The 26,142-nt window shown below is 39.1% G+C and overlaps 1 protein-coding gene across 2 annotated transcripts in view; it reads left to right on the top strand.

The window, feature by feature from the left end:
* mgaa (MAX dimerization protein MGA a) overlaps positions 1-26,142 on the top strand; it is a 105,196-nt gene that overhangs the window by 24,209 nt on the left and 54,845 nt on the right. Inside the window, exons 4-12 of one of the 2 annotated variants that reach the window (XM_060828800.1) lie at positions 3,893-3,959; positions 5,433-5,540; positions 5,777-5,917; positions 7,254-7,373; positions 8,291-8,835; positions 10,808-11,126; positions 12,303-12,535; positions 15,666-15,797; positions 17,934-18,021. In XM_060828800.1, the coding sequence (XP_060684783.1) occupies positions 3,893-3,959; positions 5,433-5,540; positions 5,777-5,917; positions 7,254-7,373; positions 8,291-8,835; positions 10,808-11,126; positions 12,303-12,535; positions 15,666-15,797; positions 17,934-18,021 (1,753 nt within the window). Of the gene's footprint in view, positions 1-3,892; positions 3,960-5,432; positions 5,541-5,776; positions 5,918-7,253; positions 7,374-8,290; positions 8,836-10,807; positions 11,127-12,299; positions 12,536-15,665; positions 15,798-17,933; positions 18,022-26,142 lie in introns of both variants that reach the window. The other variant, XM_060828798.1, reaches the window with a different exon arrangement.

Below are 26,142 nucleotides of genomic sequence, written 5' to 3'. Positions count from 1 at the left end.
CAGAATTGCACACAATATTCCAACAGTGGCCTAACCAATGTCCTGTACAGCTGCAACATGACCTCCCAACTCCTGTACTCAATACTCTGACCAATAAAGGAAAGCATACCAAGCGCTGTCTTCACTATCCTATCTACCTGTGACTCCACTTTCAAGGAGCTATGAACCAGCACTCCAAGGTCCCTTTGTTCAGCAGCACTCCCTAGGACCTTACCATTAAGTGTATAAGTCATGCTAAGATTTGCTTTCCCAAAATGCAGCACCTCGCATTTATCTGAATTAAACTCCATCAGCCACTTCTCAGCCCATTGGCCTATCTGGTCCAGATCCTGTTGTAATCTGAGGTAACCCTCTTCGCTGTCCACTACACCTCCAATTTTGGTGCCATCTGCAAACTTACTAACTGTACCTCTTATGCTCGCATCCAAATCATTTATGTAAATGACAAAAAGTAGAGGGCCCAGCACCGATCTTTGTGGCACTCCACTGGTCACCGGCCTCCAGTCTGAAAAACAACCCTCCACCACCACCCTCACTTCTACCTTTGAGCCAGTTCTGAATCCAAATGGCTAGTTCTCCCTGTATTCCATGAGCTCTAACCTTGCTAATCAGTCTCCCATGGGGAACCTTGTCTAACACCTTACTGAAGTCCACATAGATCACATCTACTGCTCTGCCCTCATCAATCTTCTTTGTTACTTCCTCAAAAAAATGAATTAAGTTTGTGAGACATGATTTCCCACGCACATGTTGACTATCCCGAATCAATGATTTCCCACGCACAAAGCCATGTTGACTATCCCTAATCAGTCCTTGCCTTTCCAAAAACATGTACATCCTGTCCCTCAGGATTCCTTCCAACAACTTGCCCACCACCGAGGTCAGGCTCTCTGGTCTATAGTTCCCTGGCTTGTCCTTACCACCCTTCTTAAACAGTGGCACCACGTTTGCCAACCTCCAGTCTTCCAGCACTTCACCTGTGACTATTGATGATACAAATATCTCAGCAAGAGGCCCAGCAAACACTTCTCTTGCTTCCCACAGAGTTCTCGGGTACACCTGATCAGGTCCTGGGGATTTATCCACCTTTTAACCGTTTCAAGACATCCAGCACTTCCTGCTCTGTAATATGGACATTTTGCAAGATGTCACCATCTATTTCCCTACAGTCTATATACTGATTAGATCATCATTAGCCATTATTATTGCAGTTGCAACCTTTCAGTCTTTAACATGAGTTCTTAATACAGTTGGTAGTGTTTTTAAAATTCCTCTGAGGATATTGTTTCTAAGAGCTTAATATGTAGTTCTTTATAAAGCTTTTATTCATCTAACCCTTTCAAATTCAATATAGGTTTGATCAGGCTGGTTCCGTAAACTCCAGAACCTTTGCCTAAATGTCTCTGCTAATTTCTTTGAAGTAAATTTAAACGTCTTCACTGAGAAACCACTTCTGACAGTGAATCATGTTGTTTTGTGCTATATGGTCAAATTACTCACATAAGCAATGCCCAGTCTTTTTCTACAGCATCTACTTCAATACCTGCCATCTTCTGTTCAACTGTTCTATTTTAAGGTAATATTCACGCATCTTTGCTTTGTCTTTCTCTTGCACTTTTAATTCTAGTATTCTCAATTGATTAGTTTACATCAGATTAGATTACTTAGTGTGAAAACAGGCCCTTCAGCCCAACAAGTCCACACCGACCCTCCGAAGAGCAACTCGCCCAGACCCATTCCCCAACATTTACTCCTTCACCTAACACTACGGGCATTTAGCATGGCCAATTCACCCGACCTGCACATCTTTGGACTGTGGGAGGAAACCAGAGCACCCAGAGGAAACCCAGGCAGACACGGGGAGAATGTGCAAACTCCACACAGTTGCCTGAGGCAGGAATTGGACCCGGGTCTCTGGCGCTGTGAGGCAGTAATGCTAACCACTGTGCCACCATGCCACCTCTGTTCTCTTCTTTCCATCTCCCGTTACTTATTTTTTCCTGCCATCTATAGTTTCTTCTTTCCTCATGCTCAAACTGCTTCAGCTGTAACTGAATGCCACTTGATTCTGACAACTTACTAACTGAAATACTTTACCTCTTTTGTTTTTCCTCTAAAACCAAGTAACATGCTAGTACCTCAATTAACTCCACATTTTTGTTCTGTCAAGCAGTGCTACCTCTAGTTTGCCTGACAGTCAACCAAGCTTGGTTTTGAAATTTCCTTTGAGATTGCCAGCTAATATCCTTTGCTTTTTCCAGTGTCATTCCTTCAATATTATATAGATCCTGGTGCTTTCTTTCATCTGTATTACTGAGCAATACTACACCCAAATCTTTATTGCTTCTGCTTCTAACCCAAACTCAGATGCTTCCACTGGTTGGTAAAAAGACACAAGAGGCAGGTTTCCTTACAAAACAGTCTCTTGACTCGTCAGTTAAAAATCACACCTTATAGCAACTCTTGCAGGAAAGATACTTCATTTTTCAGGTTTACAGTGAATTTTGATTGCAGAGTACAGAGACTGCTCCTGAGCTGGAAAGGACTGAACGTTGCTCACTCTCTCTCCTTCTCTGTATCGTATTCACAACTCCAAGCTGTTCAGTTACTTGAGAACCAATCCCACTCTGCCAATTGTCTGCAACTCAATTTTAATTACTATGTTCTTCAAACATTTGTTTCTGATACTTGTCATGGATGTCAGGTTACTTGCTTTCAAAACTGCTGCCGCTTCATAAAACACTAATTTTTAAAACTCATCCTCCAGTTTTTAAAAACACAAAATAAAAAGAGATGTTCCTTGCAAAAGATAGCAACGATACCTTTACTTCCTTCTTCCTGCCATTTATATAAATTTTGAAAAGTTAAGGGTCCAGCACTGATCATTGTGGGTACCCTCCCATTACATTTTGCCAACTGTCAAAAACCCATTTCTGCCTGTTATATTTCCTGCTAGCTAACCAATTTCCTATTTTGGTGTGAGATGTCTGCAGCAGTGACAGAAAGCTGTCTGGAAGTGTAACCAATACACTCAGCATCTTAGTGTGTATGCTGTTCACGTTCTCCTGTATGTCACGTCTAATCCTAACCCAAAAGAGGTACTTACCTGAGTCTTGTTCAGCAAAACCCATCGATGGGCTCGTCGCAACAATTACTTGGCTGCTAACTGAGCCCTTGGTTAGCCAGAAGTGGAAGATCCAGTAAACGAGTGCTAACTTTCCATGGTGCCTACTTCCACCTTGGTCAGTGCAGGCAGTCCATGTATTGTGACCCCCTTACCCAAGAAAATAGTGTGCATCGGTTTGTAGGCTAGTCAGTTTTATTGATGTTTGAGGGATAAATATTGATCACATTACCAAAGAAAAATGGCTTTTCAAAAAATCTTAACTAATCATTATTATTTATTTTTGTTGGAACTTGCTACGTATAAATTGGCTGTTGTGTTTCTGATATTGCAGTAATGATTATACTTAAGTACTTCAGCTGTAAAGCACTTTTGGACTTTGTGAGATTGTGAAAGAGTGTATAAATGCTTGTTAAGACAAAACAATTTTGTCTTCCCCTTTTTCACTTTTTGTTTCTCAAACCTGGGCCGTTATAATAATTATGCCAATTTGTATAGGAGGTAGGTTGAATAGCAGTGGGAACTGAGTGATGATTTAGTGGGAGGAAATAAGGGAACTTGACTGTGGGGTATTTGCTTCAGATGTTGGCATTCAGAGCTCAAACAAACAATTGGATTAGGATTATGTAAGGAGTGGTTCACTTACAGCTGTTTGTTTTGCATCAAATCCACATTTTTGAATTTCTTGACTTTAAACAAGGCTAAAATAGTTATGTTTGTGTTTACTTCTGAATTGTTTGTTATGCTCTCATTTAAATATTTTTTCAGGATGCCTTGCAGTCCCACCTGGTTGAGCAGGTACCAGAGAACTCTAGTGATCTCATCCATCAGACAGGTATGAACCATAAAAATTCTCCATTTTGTTGTGTGCAGAGCAATGATGCTGGTAGCCAGATTAACCTGAGTTAATTAACCTGGAGTTCAAGAAATTTCTCTGTATGCTATTTATTCAAGTTTTATTTTACCAGAACCTTACTGTTGCTTCTGGTGAGAACTACGTTACAGTTCTAAATTCAGTAATAGAAATGAGCAAAATCGACATGAAAGTTTCCAACTAACTGAATGCGTGTTCTAGAAGAAAACAAACTAAAATTACTGGAGAAACTGAGCTGGTCTGGCAGCACCTGTGGAGAGCATGCAAAGTCAATGTTTCAGGTGTCAAAGCCCTTCATCAGAAGGAGTAGCAGCTAATAAAAGGTGGTATGTAAGCTAAACACAGGGCCTGAGTAAAAAGGAGTACATGACAGTGAAGATGGAGCCCAGAGAAAGAAACAGGCAAACAAAGAGATGGGTAATGGTATGCCAAGGATGGAGAAAAGCTGACAATGGAGACCATAATTGGGTGAGAATGGGTTGGCTAACACTGAGTGACAATGAAAGTAATGATGGTAGACAAGAAGAAAGATTAGAATAGAAATTGAATTGGAGAGAGGAGCAGAACTTCAAGATAGGCATACCTGGAAGAGATGTGACAGTGAGTTAAACACTGAAATAAAGGCAAGAGCTGTAGATGCTAGAAATCTGAAACAAAAACAGATTGCTGGAGAAACATCGGCTCTGCTTTATCTGAATTTATCCATCAATTTCTGCTTTTGTTTCAATGTTCTAGGAGACAGCACAGAATTTGTGATATTGCGAAAGCTGTTTTTTTTCACTACAATTAATAAAGGCTTTCAGTGCCCTATACATGGCAATAGTATAAGGTGTAATTCTTTCCTCAAAGATAGATAAATGGGAGCAAAATGACAACACGGGATAGGAATGGCCATTTAGTTCAGTAGTCAGATTTGTTCTTATGATCGCATAATCATAGTTTTTACCCCGTCATGAATATTCTGTGAAAATGCATTGTGAACTTCTGTTGAACTACTTCTGTGTTGCAATGGTAAATGAAACCGGTCAGTAAAATACATGTCTAACTTTTGGATTCTGCGTGAAACATCAGACTAATTTGGCTTCTTTATAAAACACTTTCAAGGTTGAATTCACACAGCATTTAATTATCTAACTATATTTGTCCCTATAATCTTTACAAACCAATTGTTCAAATAGCTCTCTTTGTAAGCATGGTACCTAGTAGGATGTTGATATTCCAGTTTAGAGTCAAATTTCGCATATTAACTTGGAGTATGGGGAGATTCCTTCATATGTGAAGTTTTGTTGAGTACTCTGTTTGGCAGTGAGTGGGTTGATTGACTTTGATGGGGAAGTCAAAGTTGAGATTTAAGTCCAATCTATTTTGATTCTTTTTCCTGTTTATACTCACTATGCTTTTTTGAAAACGTGATGTTGCTTTTTATTCTTGCAGTTCCCCAAGAAAGTGATGAGGAGAAAATTGAAAGACTGGAAGAGAAGCTAATTGAAGACTTAACTCATTTTGACTCCAGAGTCATTATGCACCCATCACTTAAAACAGGTGACTGTGATTGATATGACAAAGCATGAAAGCCAATCTGCTTGTCATCGGAGATTGTAAAGTAGATGTTAAGAAGTGATTTGAGATGTATCTAGTCAGTTTGATTTCCAGTATGATATGATCGATTTCATGTGATCATTTATATGTTGCACCTTTAAATTCTATGAAAAACAAACTGTTTTGGTTTGTTTTGTAAGGCTTTAGGTCTGATTTAAATGAATGTGTTCTTCCTATAGCTGGTGTTAAGCCAAGTTCCCTGATGTCAAAGGTCAGCCTAAACTTGAAGCATTTGGGAATTGTAATACTTCCTCCATCAGCAGGATGCAAAGATGCCTTAGAATGCTCACCCTCCACACAAACTGACCAGAGACCTCCAGGTGAGCAAGCAGCCAATTTAGTGAAGCATGATCGTCCTGTACTAAATAAAAATGTTTGATACCATTCACTGATTGGGCCCACATTCTGTTCTTCCCTCATCTGTATCAGTATTGACTTTTAGTCATTGGGTTTGGACTCAACTGTTTCTGTCAGTGTCTATGAAGATTTGAATTAATTTTTTCTAAACATTTTAATTTAAAATTCAGAGACAAGACTGAATTCAAACTGTCAGTTTAAATATTGAAGCACTGATCTGTCGACCAGAGCATTTTAAAAAATTGATGTTAGAACTTAGAATGTAATTGATCACATAATATTTGTTCAAGCTTAATAATTAAGTGGATTTCAGAATTTTGTGACAAAGCAAATTTGTGAGATATGAATAAAATTAGGTAATATATCTCCATTTAAATCAGATGGCTTTATTTTTCAGTGAAAGCACTGCAACTAAATTGGAAAGGAGCTATGCTAGTATTGACTTTTCCTGATTGTTCTGTTCACAACACATCTCGACTCTTGTTAATGTTGAAGATGTATCAAACTGAGACCATAAAATTTGGAGGGCTGTAGTTAAAGGATGAAGCTCATGTTGGGTATTTGAGTCACACTGTTAGATGTTTAATGTCTGCTTACCTGTTCTGTATAGATATATAAATCTAAACACAACTATGCTTAATATTTTTCATAATAGAAATCTGGTTAATTTTCTTCTTCTTCCAAAAAAACAATTTTATCATTGGTTCCATCCCTACCTGTCAGTTTGGGCATGCCATTCCATAGTGCAGTATGAGATGTTACGAAAGCTGTGTTTTTTAACATGTAATAAAGCCTGTCAGTGCCCTACATGTGGCAACAATGTAAGATATAACTCATTTTTCAAAGATACATAAATTGGACTAGAAGGACAACATGAGATAAGAACGGCTATTTAGTATAACAAGTTATGGGATAGCTGTTCACCCTCTGTCCATTTGAGCAGTTTGGTGTTTCAGAGTTGATTCAGCCTTAGATTAACCTTTCATATCTCCACCCTTTTCAGAACTTTTTTTAAAAGAAAAGGCGCAATGGTATACATTATTCTTCCTTTTTCCACTTTTGAAAGCAGAATGTATTTTTCTGGAAGATACTGTTTTTTTCAGACTAACTGTAAATCTGGATTCTTAAAGTAACCAGAAATGTGATCAGAAATGAGGCTTGATTAATCTTTACTTCTCTTTGCTCTCAATTTAAATTTGTACAGTAACAATAGCCACTAATTTTAGATGAGAATTTTTGTTTTGTACAGTTACTGACGTCTCCTTTTAACGTGTGTTTTTCTTAATAAACATTCAACAGAAGAAGAAATTCCATTTATTTCCAGAACAGGAAAAACAAATGATTTTACAAAACTGAAGGGTTGGAAACAAAAACTTGCACAGCAGACTGGGGCATCTGTTTCCAAACAGACTGAAGCAAGTAAGTTTTTCAAATTGGTGCGCTCTTGTGACTGAAAATGTTCATGGGGATAATTTTCAACTGGCAACCAACTGGATTGATTGCCACCTGATTTTTTTTTTTCTTTTCACTCTGTTGAAATTAGTTTAACAAAAATTAACATGATTTTATGAGGGGCAAACAATTTGTTTGAAGTACATTTTACACCCAGACAACAAAATTTAAAGCTATCCCAAAGTCATTCTTCCAACCCCACTTCAAAGAACAGAGGCTGCTGCTATCACCTGACCTCTCCAATTCCCATCCCATCCTGAATTAGCTAAATTTCTCCCATGCTTGATAGCCTGCACTTTTTTTTCTCTTCTGCAACCTGTCAACCCAGTTACTTTTATCCTTACTTAGATGTTTAGTCATTGCAGTACTTGACCAGGCCATCTGTTACTCTTCTACATTGAGCTGCTTGTTGTTCTTTGGGATCTGGTGACTCCATCAAATGAGGAGGGGCAATATAAGGGGGGGGGGGCTCAAACCTTCACCTGTCAGGTGCTGGGATAGATCCTGGTAGCAAATGTATTTCACTATATGGGCATTAACAATTGGATTTGATGTCAAGGAAGAAATTCCATGTTTAACCTGGTCTTTTTCTTTTAGTAGATCATGTCAATACATCTCTTGAGCAAAGTGCCTGCAGATATGTGACAGCAAGTTACGCTGCTTACTGTTTTTTTAATTCATTTAAATTTTGCCACGCAAAAGTCAAAGCTAGCTTTCCCAAAGCAACTCAATTCAGATTGTGGCCAGAGGTATATTACAGAACTGAATACCAGCCATCAGGCTTGTGGGGAGATGGGGGGACTATGCTGCTTCCATCAATGAAAATTTCTTTGAACTCAAACAGTAATAAGTGAACTGATTCTTTGTTTTGGTGTTTGTTCCAGCTTCCAGTTTGGAAAACACTGTGAAAAATCGTTCTGCCTTCTTAAGTGATAAACTGGATGAATACCTGGAAAATGAAGAGAAAATCATCAAACAGCGAGCTGATCTGTGCATAAACAAAGTATCAAAAGTTGTTTATCAGATGCCCACCAAAAGTTCCAGTTACGTCCGAACATTGGATAGTGTACTAAAACACCGGGCGTCTGAAGCCACCCCTCGACAGTCTGACTCATCTAGGCATGCTGTGGTTTCCTCACAGCCCACTTCAGTTGACTCTGTTTCCAAAGCCTGCGAACGGAGTGGAAAAGTAATGCGATCTAATGCAGCCAGCAAAGAGCAGAAGTCTTCAAGCAGTACAAAATCAACACCAAAAACAGCCAGCCCACCTACTAAAGCATGTTCTACACGCATGAAACCTCTGGGGCTGTCCAAAAAGCAAAAGAAGTTGATGGATCTGGAGAATAGTGCCCTTTGGGATGGAAAGTCAAGGACTTACATTACTGAAGAACGAGCAGAGGCATCTCTCTTAACTCTACTCACTGCACAGGTACTAGCTCTGATTTATATTAAAGGAAAGAAACTGGTGAAATATGTTGACAAGGGACTAAAAGAATTCAAAACTTGCTGAGATTGATCTTCCATTTTTAATTAGAAATTGCAGTGTACCTGTAATGAATGCTGATAAAGTTGAGTGCAGATGGAACAAAAGCAGACAATATCTTAATACACTTTCAAGTGCTAACAAGTTAAAAATGTGATTTTGTTGAAACAAACCACCTTCTACTACGCTTTATCAGTATCTTGATTATAAATTGTTAATAATGTCTGTACTTATTTTCACAGTAGTTCAACCTGAACATACCAAAGCTTAGACCTCCTGAGCAAGGTGAAATTATGTTGCCTTTGAAAGGTTACTGTTTCCCACAGGGTACTTGCAAGTATGTACTTGTAAGTTTCACAGCCTTGTTAAGTTCAGTACTGTAATTTCTTCAGACTCCAGTTCCTCTGAAGGCATCATCAAGAAGAACATTTACTTATTAAATTTTAATTTTCTGTCTTTCTCAACATTCAAAACTTGATTTTTTTAACTGATTTTTGGATAGCCTGGGAACCTGTTTAAGATTAGTGGCAGGTCCTAATTCCAGGGTTCATGGATTTCTATTCTCGGGGTTTCTGACTTTCAAAAGTCCCTTTTAAGTGAAGGCTGATTTCCTGCCAACCTGCATAGCTGCATTGTGGGGTTAGTGTCCTTAGCCTCCTCAGTTCTCTTGGAGTTGGGCCAACCTTTGATGGTTGATGGCATTTCACAGATGTCATGAACCACAGTCAGTTTGAGGGAGTCTTTTTAAAGGTGCATTCAAAAGATGTTCCTTGTGCCCCTGTGTCCACTGGATGCCTGGGCTGTTCACCAAGTTTCATTATACATTAGCTCAGAGCCCAAAGTCTGTTGAAAAACATGAACCCCAAGTTAAACTGTTTCTCTTCTGTCAATTGCACTGTTTATTTACGCCAGATAAAGGTTTGAAGCACTTGAAGTTTTTCCATTGATACTTCATACTGTCTAGATGATTGAGCATTTTATTGGCATGCAGCAAAAAGAAGATCTTTTAATGAAAGTCAAAAATTTTGATTTCAGTGGTTCATTACTGTGATACAATGTATTGAGGGTTAGTAGACATGGATGTTCCATAGCAATGCATGAGAGACTATGGGGAAGTAGATGGAGGGACTTAGGTTCATGTGGGGGAGTAGAGGTTGTTGGGGTAAGCATCAGCTGGCATGGATAAGGCATGGGGGGTGTATGAGGTCCAGAATTGCGCAGCTCTGAAGCAAGCTATTTATATTACCCATTGCAACACCTAACAGGCCCTGTAAGTGCCTACAACCTTTTACCCAGATTGGCTGACTAGCCTGCTATTTGCCTCCCCTTGCCCAAGCAATAAAAAGTTAATCTCTGGAACGATTTCCTTCTGAAGCAGGTGTGCAATGCTGGGTATTTCCATACATTCACTACGCACTTCAAAGGTGAAAATCCAGACCCAGCGTATTGTAGTTTTCTGCTTTCTGGTCATATTATGCTTTCCAATTAATAATCTTCCAAGTTACATCTGCACAAGCTAGTCTGTTATATTCCAATTGCCACTGCTATTGATTTTCTTTTCTCCACTGACCAACTAATTGTTGAGGTGAACATTGTAGAAAGTGGATGCCACTTAATATATTTTAATTGAAAGTCAGGTCAGGAACTTGTGCACACTGTTTGAAGGGTATGTTGATTGTGGGCCTAGCACGAGAAGCAGTGTAGCAGAAGACAGCACTACTATTTTCTTTTGCTGAACTAATATTTCAAGGCAGACAAAACATGGAACTATTAAACAGATTGCTTTCCCCTCTGTAAGGAGTTTGGCAACATTCTTCTATGTTGGATTTTATACTTGTCTAAGTTAAGTTGAACGGTGTAAGATGTATGACTAACACAGTTGAGCATAAAAATGCATATTTCTCTCATCATCTCTTAGGGAAAGCTTCAAACTAGAAAACACAAAGTGATACCTAAGCGGGCACCAATGTGTAAGAATGAGTTCTGCCGCTTAGGCTGTATCTGTTCTAGCCTGTCACAGATGAAAGAACCGCCCACGCATTGCCGCAAGCCAGAATGCATGTTCAATTGTATGTGTCCAAAACGTGAGATGTTGGTGCTGAAGTCTTTTGGGCGACGCAGAAGGCAGCTGAGCAAGTCTCTGCGGGAAGATCTGATATTCTACGATGCATTAGCAGATGATGATGAATGGAAACCAAGAACCAGAAAGAGGAAAAAGAAAAAAGTAGTTGAATATGGTTAGTGCTTTCTGTAATGATTTAGGATAAAGTTTGGTAACTTTATAGAAGTTAAAAGACTGGTTTACAAACTACATCCCATTTGGTGGAAAAGTGACTACATTTTTAAATTAACATAGTTCATGGAGCATGTGCACAATGTAGACCACCAACCTCTTGAAGAACAAAAGGATCATAATTTGTTGAAGGAACTCCTGGGCCAGATTTAACCCGGAGTCCAGATTTGAGTGTTGGATTCAATTTTTGTCCTGGCAGAGGTCCGGTTATACTCACCATCAGTCCTCTATCTCTAATGATAGTCTAGCACTGTCGTCCTCTGGGTCTGTGGTGACTGTGATGTACTGCTGATCTAGTTCCTCACATCATGAGGTACTGAAATGTGCATTGCTGGAAGTGCGTTCTTTTTAGATGTAAACTGATATCTCATCTTCCCTTTTCTAACGATGGAGGTGAACGTTAAAGATTTCCTGACATAATTTGAGGAAGATCAGAGAGTTCCTCCAGTACCCTGTGAGTGCCTCCGTACCTGGCAGAGACTGAGATTGTTATAGATGTTCTTCCTTTCTACTTTTTCCTTACATTAATTGTATTGAGTGGGATCCTAGCTCACATTTTCTAAACACTGACAAAACTTGTTAGTTAACTGCTGCTGGGCAAAACAAATGTTAGTCCTAGCACTATAATGTGCATTATAAATAATAGCATTACTTTTGATTTCAACTCTGATAAGATAATTTGTTAACTAATAGTTATTTCAGTTAGAGTTTTATGCACAAGATGCTAAATCAGCCTTTGAAGGTGATAGTGTTTAAATTACATAATAGGTTTGTCTTCGCGAATGGAAGGAAATATAATGAAACAATTACCTCGAAGCCATATATATTATACTTAATAAATAAAGATATCAAGTTTTTTTAAATACAAAAATCTGCAAATATTTTAGGGATTGGGATGGATACAAGGGAATCGAGACAAACACAAAATAGCAGACTAAGTTCATAGAATCTATGTATTCTTTTGTAATGTTGGTGTGATGTCAGTCTCCTGGTGTATTGAAGGCATAATTTTTAAAAGACGTTATAATTCCTGTAGCATCAAAATCTCTATCAGTACCTCCACCAGTAAAGTAGAATGGGAGAAATACTGTCTTTAATTTTTGTTTTCTTTTCCAAGCAGCAATTCCTGAACCGGAGAAACCTGTGCGACCATTTCCTCTATGGGTTCGGCAGGAGGGCGAGGTGGATCCTGAGCCAGTCTACACTGCACCTCTCCCAAAATCCTTTCATAGAAGCAAATTCCTTCCATCATCCCAACCACCATCTCCACTAAGTCCAGATGGGCATGACTCTCCTAAAGCTGATGTTAGTTCGGTGTTGTCGACTCCTGCTAGTTCACCGAAGCCCTCTGAGGTGAGCAGATGAAATTCACGTAAGGTCCTCCAGAAGTGTGTGTTCAGAAGTATCATTATTGTTTGGTAATATGTTGTGTTCTTAAAAATTTCAGCATTCATTCATATTGTGCTTTTCTCAGAATTTTTGCATGTCCCTTTTGTGAACAGGATACACCACAAAGGCATGTAGTTTAGTTTTCACTATTATTTGTGAATGCTGGCACAGTTCAGTTCTCAATGTGAATAATACAAATGTGTGGTCAGTATCAGGGACAAATACCCACCCTATAGAATTTCTAAATTATGAATTCGCCATAGGGCAAAAGGAGGAGAGGGAATAAACACCACTATCACAAGAGGAAAAAAGTGCAAGGGAAACTACTGGGCTTGTGACTGATGAGTTGCCTGGACCTGGTTTTAATTTATCCTAGGATATTAAAAGACTTAGCTACAGAGGTAGTGAGTACAATGGTCGTAATTCCACAAAGATCCTTGAATTCTGGAAAAATCTTGGCGAGGAAAGGTGCCAGTGTAATACCTTTTTATTTTAAAAAAGGAGACAAAAGCAGGTAATTATGTCTGTTGTTGGGAAAATGTTAGTGTCTGTTATAAAGGATGTAATTGTACAGCATTTAGAAACTAAAAATTAAGCAAACAGTGTCAGCAGCCTTATAAAGAGGAATCAGTCCTGACGCATTTATTAGAATTCTTTAAGGAGGTAATGAGCAAGATAGATAATGGGGATGGAATGGATGTAATATATTTGTATATTCAGAAGGCATTTAATTAGGTACCACACTTTAGTAAGAGCCCATGGTATTGGAGGTATTGTATTAGCATGGAAAGAGGGTTGACTAACAGACAGACAGACAGAATTGGGATGAAGGGGACATTTTCAGCATGGCAACCTAATGCTAATGGATACATATAGGAATCAGTGCTTGGGCTGCAATTATTACAGTACATGTTAATGCTTTGGATAGGTGAGAAGGTAAATGGTGAGGATGACGCAAGGAGTCCGCAGTGGGATAGACAGGTTAAGCTAGTGGGCCGATCTTTGCAGATGGACGACAATGTGAGAAAATATGAGGGTGTGCACTTTACTTAATGAAACATTGATCTCTTTTGTTATCTGAATTGCTGAAGGCTGTGGATTCTACAGAACAAGAATTTCGGAGTCTTTGGGCATAAATCTCAAGCTATCCGCCATTTTCAGTTGGGAAATCAAAGTGTGAAAATAGGGGAAATATAAAAGTGGAGGGGAGGGGTCCTCTAAAGGTAGACAAGGCTGGGATACTGTAAGCAGTTTTGGACTCCTTTCTTAAGGAAAGATGTAATGGCATTGAACGCAGTGCAGTGAAGGTTCACCAGGCTGAAACTGTGTAATAAAGGTCTTATGGGGAGAGATTGAATAGGTTTGGCCTTTTCTCACTGGAATTTAGAAGAACGAGAGGCAATTTCATTTAAACATACAAGATTCTTAGGGAACAGGTCAGGTTAGATACGGAAAGATTGTCCTCCTTTGTGGGCTGGTCTAGGACCAGAGGGCATAATCTTGATTGTCAGCTCACCAAGTTAAGGCAGAGATGATGAGAAATTTATTCCCTGAGGGTTGTGAATTTGTGAAATTCTTTGCAGAGAGCTGTAGAAGTTCGGTTGTTAAATATATTCAAGATTAAGCAAGACAGATTTTGATTCAGTAAGCTTCAGTTCCTATGTCTTATGGTCTTAGTTCAGATACTTTTCAGGAGTTGGAGCCAAAGGTAGACCTGTTAGCCCTCTGGATAATCATAACTCCTTGTGTGTAGGTAGAATAATACAATTCGGGAGGCTGATGTCCTTTCCTTTTGCTAGGCATAGAGTTTCGTTTTTGTTGTCTTACCATTTTTCGCATCCACTTGATTGTTTGAGGATAGAAACAGATTTGGGAAAGATTTAATTAACACAATAGACACAATATTCCACTGCAAACTGAACTAAACATGGTGGTACCTTTTTTAAATGTGAAGAGAGGAATCTTTTCTTAGTTGGGGTGAAGCTGCAGTCAGATTTGGACTCTCTCCTTCAGTCATGGTTGATTTATGTGGTTGTTGAGAAATGGCTATCATTTGATGCAGTTAATAACTATATTTCTTTCCAACCTGTATCCACAGCTGACACAAAATGAAATTTTAAAAATCTGGCTAGTTTTCTAGGATTTGGTTCTCCAGTGATATTGCACATCTTTTCTTTTTAAAGACAAAACATTCTAATCACATTCAAGTTTCATTTTTTTTAGTGCTTCTCTACATTTAGTTATACCTGCCACCTTGTCTGTCCAATTTCCAATTATATTGGCGATGTGTTTTAAATGTTATCATTTTACCTTTCTTATCTACTGCATTAATTAGCTTTGTATCATCTAATAATATAGCTATTATATTGACTCTGACTACAATTATAAAAGAAGATGCAAAATGGTTCTCTATGTGACCCTACTGGTTACCTTCTCCTCGGCTGATGACTGTCCTATAGAGCAAGCCTTTCAACTCTATTTGCAAACAATTACATACCCATAATAAAATGTTTCCATGAATTAAAGCTTTCTTATTTTCAGTACAAGCTTTTTCACAGGATCATTGTTGAAGGCCTTTCTGAAATACAAGTGTAGTAAATACACAAATGTATTCTATTGCAAAGATGAGCAGAAAATCACACTGGATAGACCTCCAATTCATTTAACCTGTAAATCATATTGGCTACCCAATTAGATGGTTCAGTGGGTTCTTTCTGCAAACACTCTTGTTTGGTGAGTGAGATGGTTTACATTTGCTCAACTTAGCTCTGAGAGCTTCATTTTTGAAGCAATCTTTCCTAACCTGTTGTTTATTCCTTTTGAAGGTCAAAACAGTATTTCTGTTTAAAGGTAAAAACTGCAAAATTATTCCAGGAATATGTTGAATAACAAACAATTGAATTTCATTTTGTAATTCTATGTAGAATCTATCTGACATAAAGATTGCCTTCCAGTTAATCAGAGATATGTACATGTTATTTTAAAGCCTTGCAATACTCTCATATTAACATAGGCGAAACAATTATTTTGCTCTTGTCTAGGTAAGCTTTCTTTTAATTTTCTGCTTTTTAAATTATTTTTATGTTTGCTTAAGGCTGATGAGAAAGGCCCAGTGTATTGGTATTTTGAAAGTATGATGACCTGTGCACGTGTTTGCGTCTTCGAACGCAAAAAAGTTGAAAGATCAATAATCTGCACCTGCAATTCAGAGCACAGTTGTGGACAGGTAAACTTGTACTTTTTCACTAGCATCGATTAGGTATTTTTAAATGCACATGAAGTAATGACCAGAGAGTTGAAGAGCTGACACTTTACAAGAGCTGGTACAGTGGTTAGCACTGCTGCCTCGCAGCGCCAGAGACCCGGGTTCAATTCCCACCTCAGGCGACTGACTGTGTGGAGTTTGCACATTCTCCCCGTGTCTGCGTGGGTTTCCTCCGGGTGCTCCGGTTTCCTCCCACATTCCAAAGATGTGCGGGTCAGGTAAATTGGCCATGCTAAATTGTCCGTAGTGTTAGGTAGGGGGTAAAATGTAGGGGTATGGGTGGGTTACGCTTCGGCGGGTCGGTGTGGACTTGTTGGGCCGAAGGGCCTGCTTCCACACTGTAAGTACTGTTTCATACTGTTTCTGTTTCATACTTCCTATTGTGTGTACAAGTCGCACTCCAGGGAATTGAGTGTACAACTTTGGTTGATGCGCACATGTATAACTGAGTACCTGCAGATGAGACGTAAAAACAAGCCTTGTCCAATGGATGTAAATTGCACTTTGCTAAGGTAACCAGCAGAGTGCAACCTGAGTCCTGGTTAATATTTATCCCTCAAGTAGCATTGTAAGAACTGATTATTTGGTCATGACATCACTTTTTGTTGAGTTTGCTTTTGGAAAACTGTCTGGTTTCCTACCATGTCATATAGCCATTTTGACAGTTCACTGAATTGATTTGTGATGTACCTTTGGATGTCGGAGACTGACAGGTCCTATATCAATTGGAAAACCCCTCATTCTTGGTATAGATAAGGAATTCTTAGTGATGCTGGGGAATGCCTTGTATTTGGATCAAGTACAAGTGAGAGAGAGTGATGTTGGAATGTTTAACCTTCACAAACCTTTAGGTTGTTACAACAGCATCCGTTTTCTGCCCTTAAATGGATAGAAATTATGTTGCAATGATGTCTGATTTCAACTTTTTAATAAAAACTTAGCAATTAATTTTGTTTTTGTCAAATTAATTGAGTCAATCTATTTTATATCTGCTTCAAGACTTTTTGTTTCTTGGTGGTCCAAATGGAGAAGCAACTCAGTGACAACGAGCACAAGCAGTGGTGGCTGGTTTCCGCTTTACTTCCCCTGTACATGTTAGCTTATAGGTACCCTTCCTAATGCTTGCATACCTTAGATTGGTTGCTGTGGTGAGTATAAAATGATGGCAACACACTATGTGACCGTGGCAATGCTCACCTCTTATTGCTGCTGATCTCTGTTTAAGTCAGCAAAAAAACATGTGCCAGGGCATGCCGTTGATAAATAGGACAGATGAAGAGAGCTGTAGGCTGTTTGCCTTGGATCAGGCATTTCCTTTTTCTTGCTAACCAGCTAGGGAAGAGATGAATTAGCATCCAAGTCCCTTTCTAAATTACAAATGTGTTCTCATTTGTTTCACCTGAAGTTCTCAAAATTGGAAGAAAGACAGTTAGAGAAATGTATGGAAAGAGAGTGCAAGATTTGTATGAATGGTATGCAAAGAGAATAGAAGACATAAATAAGACATGGGAGTGAACAGATAAGTGTTTGCACAAGGTTGAAGGAAAGATAAAGCAAGGGAGACTTTAGAACATACACAGAAAAAATAATTTGGACTGGGTAAAGCTTAGAGACTAAAGAGATGAAAAGATGATAAGCCATGCATATTTGGCTCTTTTATAACCTCCGAAAATCCTAAAGTACTTCACAGCCAATAAAGTATATTTGAACTATAGGCAGTGATGTAGGAAACAAGAGAACAAATTTGTTCGTAACAAACTTCCACAAATGATCGTGATAATGAAAATAACAGTATGTGTTTTGGGTATTGGTCGAGTGTCGTCTATCAGCTAGAATGCAAGAAGAGCTCTCCTGCTTGAAATAGTACCTTGAGACTCTTGCATCCACCTGAGAGATTTACTGTCTGATCCAAAACGTGGCACCTCCAAGTGCAGCACTTCCTCAGTGCTGTAAAAGTATCAAGTCAGATTTTGTGTTCACGTCCTTGGAGTGCAATTTGAACCTACAATTTCTTTGAAGATTACTATTGAGCCACAGCTGCTACCATGTCAGAATTACTTGTGCTAAATTTTCAAGCCGCACCTTTTGTGTTTCTAGGAAAACAATCTATACAGTAAGATTAATAACAAAGAAACATTTGAAGCATGCAAGTTGAAGCACTGCAGTGATTCCAGCTCCAGAGAGGGTAAGGACCATTTTGTGTATGTTCTGGAACTGACATGCATATAGTGTAGTAAATCCTAATAAGTAGAAATGAGATAACTTATTAAAGAATGCTGTAAGAGTATGTTCAGGAAAATAGGTTTTTGCAGTCTTTTGCCCACCACAATTGCCAAATTTGAAGTGTCACATAACTGAGCCTATGAGTAGTAAAATACCTACACTTAGAGGATCAACTAGTGTTTCTCCTTACTGCAGTATTGCAGCAAAGAGTGCACAGACAGCTCCAGGTGGTGTTGAACCATATAAATGCATAGTATCATACCCTATGGCGTTTTGAATTCTATTTCATATACTAGATAACCCAGTGTATTGTTTACTACTGCTCAAGTTGATAAGTTTTGGGAAGACCTGAGGCTGAAGGAAGATGCACACTTAGATTAATGAAAGTTTATGAAGAAGTCTAAAAACAGGATGAGGATTTTTAAACTTGAACATTGGGGGAGCCAGGGGTTTAATGAAGATCACTGATTACTGGAATGGGTCTTAACATTGAATGAAATGCACGCAGCCGACTTCGGAAAAGTTGGGTTTTATGAAGAGTCACAGGCTACCAAATGAAGTGCTGAAATGGTTAAATCTGAAAATAATAAAGCAATGTAGGAAGATGAAGAGATAACAGTAGGAACCAAAGAAGTTGGTGATGCATAGCTGGAATTGTACACTCTTGAGTGGTTATCATTTTGAAGCTCAGCTCAGAGTTGAACAGGTTGCCCTGATTGCAGTTTACCCAATATATCCGTAGTGGAGTGGAGTCAGTACTGTGGGAAACCACATTACATTTAGGACTTAAACAGGACTTGAAAGTTGAGCTGGGCACTTGTCAAGGTAATATAATGGATACTTCTCATCGCAAGTGAGACATTCAAAAGATTGTTGTGGGGGGGTGGATTTTTCCCATGTAAAGTTGATGATGCCTAGATTTATGCTGTTAGCAATAAGTGACTTGTACATGAGGATATCATGGACCCATCATGATATCTTCATGTACAAAAGCTGTCAGACACAAAAGCTGATTCCACTTTTGTGTCTGACAGCATCCCAGTGAATTTTATTAAGAACCTATTGCGTCTGAGGGATTGTATTAGCATGGATAGAGAACTGGCTAATTAATAGATGATAGTGTTAGTGTAAGGGGGGCATTTTCAGGATGCCAACTTGTGACAGGGATCCATGTTGGGAATGCATTTATTTACAATATATATTAATAGCTTGGGAATTCAGAAGATTCACTAGACTAATGCTGGATATGGAGGGACTATCTTATGAGGAGAGGTTGAGTAGGTTGGGCCTACATACATTGGAATTTAGAAGAAAGGGCAACTTTATTGAAACATACAAGATTCTTGGGCTTGACAAGGCAGATGCGGAAGTAATTGTTTCCTCATTGGGGAGTATAATCTAGTAGGTATAATCTCAGTACAAAATCGCCAATTTAGGATAGATGATGAGCAGTTTGTATCCTCAAAGAGGAGCAAATTGGGAGGATTCTCTAGTAGAGTTTCAGCCACTAAGTATATTCAAGGCTGAGAGATGAAATTTTAATCAGTAAGGGCATCTACAGTAATGGAGAAAAAGCAAGAAAACGTAGCTGAGGATTATCAGATCAGCCATGAGCGAATTGATTGCGAGAACAGACTCCATGGGCTGAGTGTCCTACTTCTGCTCCTGTGTTTTACAGTCTTATAGAAGCACTTTGGAACGTTTTAACCTGTTGAAAGTGGCATATGCATGCAAGCTGTTGTACTAATAAAGGAAACTCCATTTTATGCCTCCTGAGGGGGAAGATGGTTCAATATACCACTGGTTACCAGATACACATTGGATATTCCTGTGACTTTTCACTGTCAACTTTATGAAGTAGCTAACATGAAATGGATATCCACTTAATGGCAACCAGGATAGGATCACATTAAGCTCATGTCTGGACGTTTGCACTCTGGTTTGGAGTGCAAAGTTCGTACATTCCCCAAATCTGTAAACCTAACCACAGAGTAGCTGAGAGGTCAGATTTTTGTTACAAGGTGGCTGCATTTTCTGAGAAGGTCTGCCTTGGTGCACCAGCACTGTATTGAAATTATTTCTTCAAATTATTTAAAACAAACTTTTGTCCCAATACATCCTGCATGCCGTTTATGTTAATTCACGCTCTCCCATCTAACTCCTCATACCCTCCATGCCAATGTGTGTGTCTCGGCCCGTCATCATGCACCCTCCTATAGCCATGAAAATGTTTCTTTGTAGAGGAAATATACTTATTCTGAGTATTCTGAAGTACCCCCTTTAACTGGGGAAAGTCTTCGCTTCCTTATTGATCTATCCCCTAGCCTGCTATCCTAATTTAGTTCAGCTAGCTTGATTTTCATTATTTAAGTTTAAAGTACTAGTCTTAGACCCACTTTTATCCTGTCATATTACACAGTACCAAATTTAGTAGAACCTGCTGTCTGGTTGGTTTCAGACTATACAACCCTAAGAAGCTGTCTCAATAGCATTCCGTGACCACCTCATCAAAGTATATTGATGATCGGATTTTTCAGTTCATGTAATGATTAAATCATCCATGATTAGTGTTGTCCCTTGATCATAATCATCAATATTTCTTTTTACGCACTTCATCCTGCGCTGTGGTTACTGTATAGAGTCCAAGGAGTATCCCTATCAGTGACTTCTTTCCTCTACTGTTATTCATCTCCACCCAAACCGATTCTACATTTTGTTCTCCTAAACCAAGCCTTGCCCTTCAACTTTATTTAGTTTCCTATTCATTTTGAATATCTCCTATTCTTCAACATTCAGGACCCAATTCTCCTCATCCTACACCCGTATCTCCATAATTATCAATTATATTTGTTTACTTCAGACAATCAATTTGCGCATTTGGTTAGAAATACTACATATCCTTAGGTTAAACTTAGAGGCTTTATATCTTTTTGTTTTGTTTGTAGCCTAGTCTTGAATTTTGGTGTAGTCTTAGGATTTTCCTTTGTGTTCTTCCCTGCAATTCATTGATCTTCATTTCCCAAATTTTTATTTTGTGCTCCTGCCTTTAAATTTCCAATTCATTGCATTGACCCAAGCTTGATCCCTCACTCCTGTTTAATTTAAAACCCTCTTTGCTTCCTTAGTTCTTTTGCTAAACACTGAACCCAGATAAGTTCGAGTGCAGTCCGTTCCAATAGTGCAGTCCCCATTTTCTCCGCTGTCAGTGTCCCTAAACTGGAACATGTTTCTCCCACAGCTGTGTTTTGAGCCATATATTTATTTCGCCAATCTTACATACCTTCTTGTTAATTGGTATCAGGCTGACTTGGGATTCTACTGTGCAGCTTGGTTGTGCATCCTCATACTGTTCAAGTAGAGCCTCTTTCCTTGTTCTATCTATGTTATTGGTACCTAATGAACCATGACGACTTAACTCCACTCCCCACCCTTAAAGTCCTACTCTACCTGAGCACTTGCCTTTTGTCTGTACAGAACTGTCAGTATGCTATCTCAGACTGTTACTACATTTCCTTTATGCTGTCCCCACTTGAATAGAGTTGTGTACCACCATGCCATGGTCAGTTATATCATCTAATCTCCTATGGAAACAAACATGTAAATACTTGGAACTGTCAATCCAGTACAGATGATGTTAGGTTGTAAAATCAGTATTGCAACAGAAGTCCTGTGATGGTAGTCTTTGAACCTTAGTCTCAGAGTGAAATAGAAATCACTGGTTTAATTTTGAACCATACAACTTTTTACAAATGATTAATCTTGTATCAGCTTTGGCAGTTCCACTGAATTTATTCACATTTTATGCACAAACATGATCACTTTTACCAATCTGAGGGTAAAAAGGAGAAAGTGAGGACTGCAGATGCTGGAGATCAGAGGGTACCTGACCTCTCCCAAAGGTGTCTTGAAACCATATCTAAAAGAGTCCTGTAACACGAGCAAATCCACAAGGTTCAAGCATACTGTGATGAGATCTAAACTGCTCACTTCAAAATTCAAGTACCTAACTCAACAAACTTTGGGAGGAGTAAAATAAAAATAAAGTATTACTTTAAAAAAACTCAGCAAATGTAGTAGCATCTGTGGAGAGAAAAACAACATTCTGCATCCAATATTACTCAGCATTCTGAAGAAGAGTCATATTGGTGTCTCAACATTATCTCTTTGTTTCTCAACCTGCTGAGTTTCTCTAGCACTTTCTATTTGTACTTTTTATTATTTGTGTGCAGAGAAAATTCTGGCTTTCTAATTTGTCTATTAGTCTTTACCAAATTCTAACCTCTGCATTGTTTTCCAGCCCCTATTCTAACTCTGATTTAGAGCAGGCTGCTCCCAATTATATAGGTAAAACAATGACTGCAGATGCTGGAAACCAGATTCTGGATTAGTGGTGCTGAAAGAGCACAGCAGTTCAGGCAGCATCCGAGGAGCAGTAAAATCGACGTTTCGGGCAAAAGCCCTTCATCAGGAATAATTTTCCTTTAAACTTCTGCTTCCTAATATGTAGAGTTCTGCTAATAATTTGGCGCAGTGCTACCAAAGTATGCATTGCCACAGATATCATACTTCTGTTGAAAGCACTAAACTAATGTGGGGGTTATAAATACGAAAGGAACAGCTCAAAGTGATTAACAATGCTTGAAATTATATTGTTTCTTAAACCTAAGTTCTGTCAGCATTAATTTTTCCTTCAGCCTTTGTTTTATCTGCACTATGTTAAAATGGAAATGTTTTTTGAAAAGTTCATTCTTGTGATATGACATTGTGATAAGGTGAGTTATTGTCCATTCCGAAATGCAATGAGAATAAGGTGGTTTGTTTTATTTCTGAACCATTTCTGCCAAGTTAAGACAACTAGTGTCCTTGGTCTTTGGTGAATTGGTTAGATTTTTATGACAATAGGTTTGTGGTTACTTTCATTGATACTAAAATTTTGGGTGGGACTGAATTAAAAATGCAGGCTGTTATTGAATTCGAACTCATGAAAACTTGATAATATTCTACTACTACTCCATCCTGCAATAATTAGGGTATTTTTGTCAAAAAATTTAAAGTGGTAAACCTACAACATTATTTATCTACATTTTCATGTCTTTTCTTTTGTGCACAAATGATGTAGGATGCTTCATTGGCCTATTCAGACCATGTTCCTACACACCGATTTTCAGGGCTCATAAAGCCAGTCAGTGACAAAGAAGCAGAAACTACTGGCTCAAAATGGCCTTAGTTAACACTGCGGGCCAAGAGGAGCCTCTTCCTGCTCCTTCTAGGAATGTTTGCTTTCCTACTTCTGATTTATGATTACTTCCATGCCTCCTTTAACTCAGGATCGCTCAGATCCTGACTTCCTTTTTGCCCAAAACTCTGGCCTGTAAACCATTTGTCACTGACCTTCCTTTATGTCCTAGCTGTGGCAACTCCATTACGTTGACTTTCTTGCTCGACAGCTGTGATAACCATCCTGTTAATTTGGCCAATTGACAGGCAGAAACTGCAAAAACTGTTGTATTCAGGTCTCACCTTTTTACCGTGTTCCCAGCTTTCATGTATTTTCTGGCTGTTTTCACCCTTACTAACTTGCATTCATATCACATCTTTAACCTAGCATAACATCCTAAGATGCTTTACAAAAGTGACTACCAGCGAATATTTTGTGTCAAGCCACATAGAGAAATTAAGAGTAGCTGGCCAAAGGCTTGATCAAATAGTTAAGTTTTAAGAAATGCCTTGAAGGAAAGACGTTTTGAGAGCTTTGGAGCTGGATAACTGAAGTGAACACTGGCATTGGTAAACCTATGAAAAACAAGTATGGTTAGGAAGCCAGTTTTTGTTTCAAGAGTTGTGTGTGCATTGCTGAAAGACCAAGATTTATTGCCCATCTCTCATAGTCCTTGAAAAGATGGCGGTGAGTCATATTTTTCATCAATGTATGAATTATTAATAGACCACGAGTTGGGCAAGTAGCACTTGAACCAGGAGCCATTTATTACACATCTTTATAGCTACACAATCAGATTATAAACCTATCAAATATTATAAACCTATTGTAGCCAACATATGTACATAGTGTGGAATATTTACAAAAACATAGGGAGCATTGTGAGCGCCACACCTCCCACCACAATCCTAAGCATTGCTTTCATAGTCTACGTTGAAATGATTAGTCTCTCAGAGGATGGTGGTTTTTAGATGAGTCTAATCTAAGGAGCCTTTCTGGTGTAGTCTACCACACTTCTAAAAGCTCCTACTGTTCAGCAGATGTTTTTCTCTGTGATTGGCTGCTATTATCCTTTGAATCATCTGTTTCCTCTTTAAATTTGGCCAGCCCTGTCTTGGAGACCTGTGACTTGGTTGACACCACAGGTTCCATCTGGCCCATGTCTCCTCTAGACCAGCTCATCCTTGGTCAGCATCTTATACAGCGGCAGTCCTGCTTGAACTACCCCTGTTGCTGGAATAATTTCTCCCTAGACATATTATTTCTGACCAAGACTGTCTCTTTTTCTTTTGTGGAAGATCCTTGACTTTGACATTCCTGCCCTTCTGGCCACCTGTCCCTCTTGATTACGCTGTACCATCTGTCTGGTCTCTTTTGGCCATAGCAAGTCTCTCACAGTTCGTTACTGATATTTGAATGTGAAGGATGTCAGCAAGCACTTGGTCGTATGTGACGTTATGATATATGCTGAGGAAACTTGTTAATTCACTGACCGATCAAACACTCCCTTTGGAAGGCCTTCAAAAGTTGCTTCAAGGTCTGTACAAGTCTCCATCTGGTCATTTATCGCTGGGTGATGTAGAGCGGATCTTGTCTGTCTGACTCCATGATATTTCAGGTACCCGCCAAACTCTTTTGTGAGAAACTGTGGACCTTTGTCACTCATAACTTGTTCAGGGATCCTAAGCCTGGAAAATATTTCATCCATTCCGTCTACCGTTACTTCTGCTGATACCGACTTCATGACCACCACCTCGGGCCACTTGGAGTGGTCATCCACATTTGTCCCTCTGCTGCTCTTGTGAACTCACAATTTTCTGCTGCCTTGATAGTTGAGAACATTCCCTTGCTTGAGGGGATGATAACACTAGCACCGTCTTTACTAATGTGTAGAATTCACATGATACCGCATTCTCCTCAATCTGGGCGTCCGCGCTCAGCCACCAAAAATGGCTTCTTGCTATTTCTTCTGCACCACACCAGGGTGCCCTTGGTGCACTTGTTCCAGCATGTTTTCTTCTTTAATGGGGAAGGAATGACAACACTCACGTCATTCTGGGGAAGGGTTCCAAACACGTACCTTGTCTTCCTGTGAAAACTACATAATGTTCAGCCTCAGTTGGGCACCTCTGTATCCCTCAGTAGTGGCAGCCCTAACAAGTCATTTGCATTGCTGTGCTTCTCTCTGTATTGGTGTCTGATTTCATATGTGTAGGCTCACAGAGCCAGTACACATCTCTTTGCTGCTACCATTGACCATATCCCTAGATGCAAGACAAAAATGAAGGTTAGCGGCCTGTAGCGGTCAACAGCACAAAGTGTCTGACGTAAAGTTGTGAGGAGAACCATGTAACACTGAAACGATGCCCAATTTTTATTTTTAGCTTTTTGTCGCCTGTTCTCAACTTGGGCATAGTTCTCCTCCCACTTTATTAATGACCTTGATGAGAATCCAGTGGGCTTTTCCTCCATTTGGTGAGATTTATGACAGTATAGTGCCAGCTCCATAAGGCAAGATGTCACATGCTAACAGTAATGGTAACCTTGGGTTGAAGTGAGTTAACACTTGACCTTTTTAAGGCTTGCTTCACCTCGTGGTAAACCTCCTTGCATGGCAAATTCCATTTTCATAGCTGTCCTTTCCTGAGCAACTTATGTAAGCATTTTAGTATAGGTGTCAGATGCAAGTCAAGCTTGCTATAATAATTTTGTAAGTCCCAAGAATGATCTCAGTTGAGGCACAGTCTCTGATCTAGGGGCCTTCATGCTAACCTCCATCTTGGGCAACTTATATAGTCCTTCAGTGTTGATTTGATGCCCAAGTATTCAATTCAATCCCTCAAAGAGAACACTTATTTCTCCCTT

Source organism: Hemiscyllium ocellatum, chromosome 8 (genome assembly GCF_020745735.1).
Source record: "Hemiscyllium ocellatum isolate sHemOce1 chromosome 8, sHemOce1.pat.X.cur, whole genome shotgun sequence".
NCBI classification, from domain to species: Eukaryota; Metazoa; Chordata; class Chondrichthyes; order Orectolobiformes; family Hemiscylliidae; genus Hemiscyllium; species Hemiscyllium ocellatum.
Note: the sequence above shows the minus strand (reverse complement) of the source record. Positions and strands in the feature narration are given on the sequence as shown.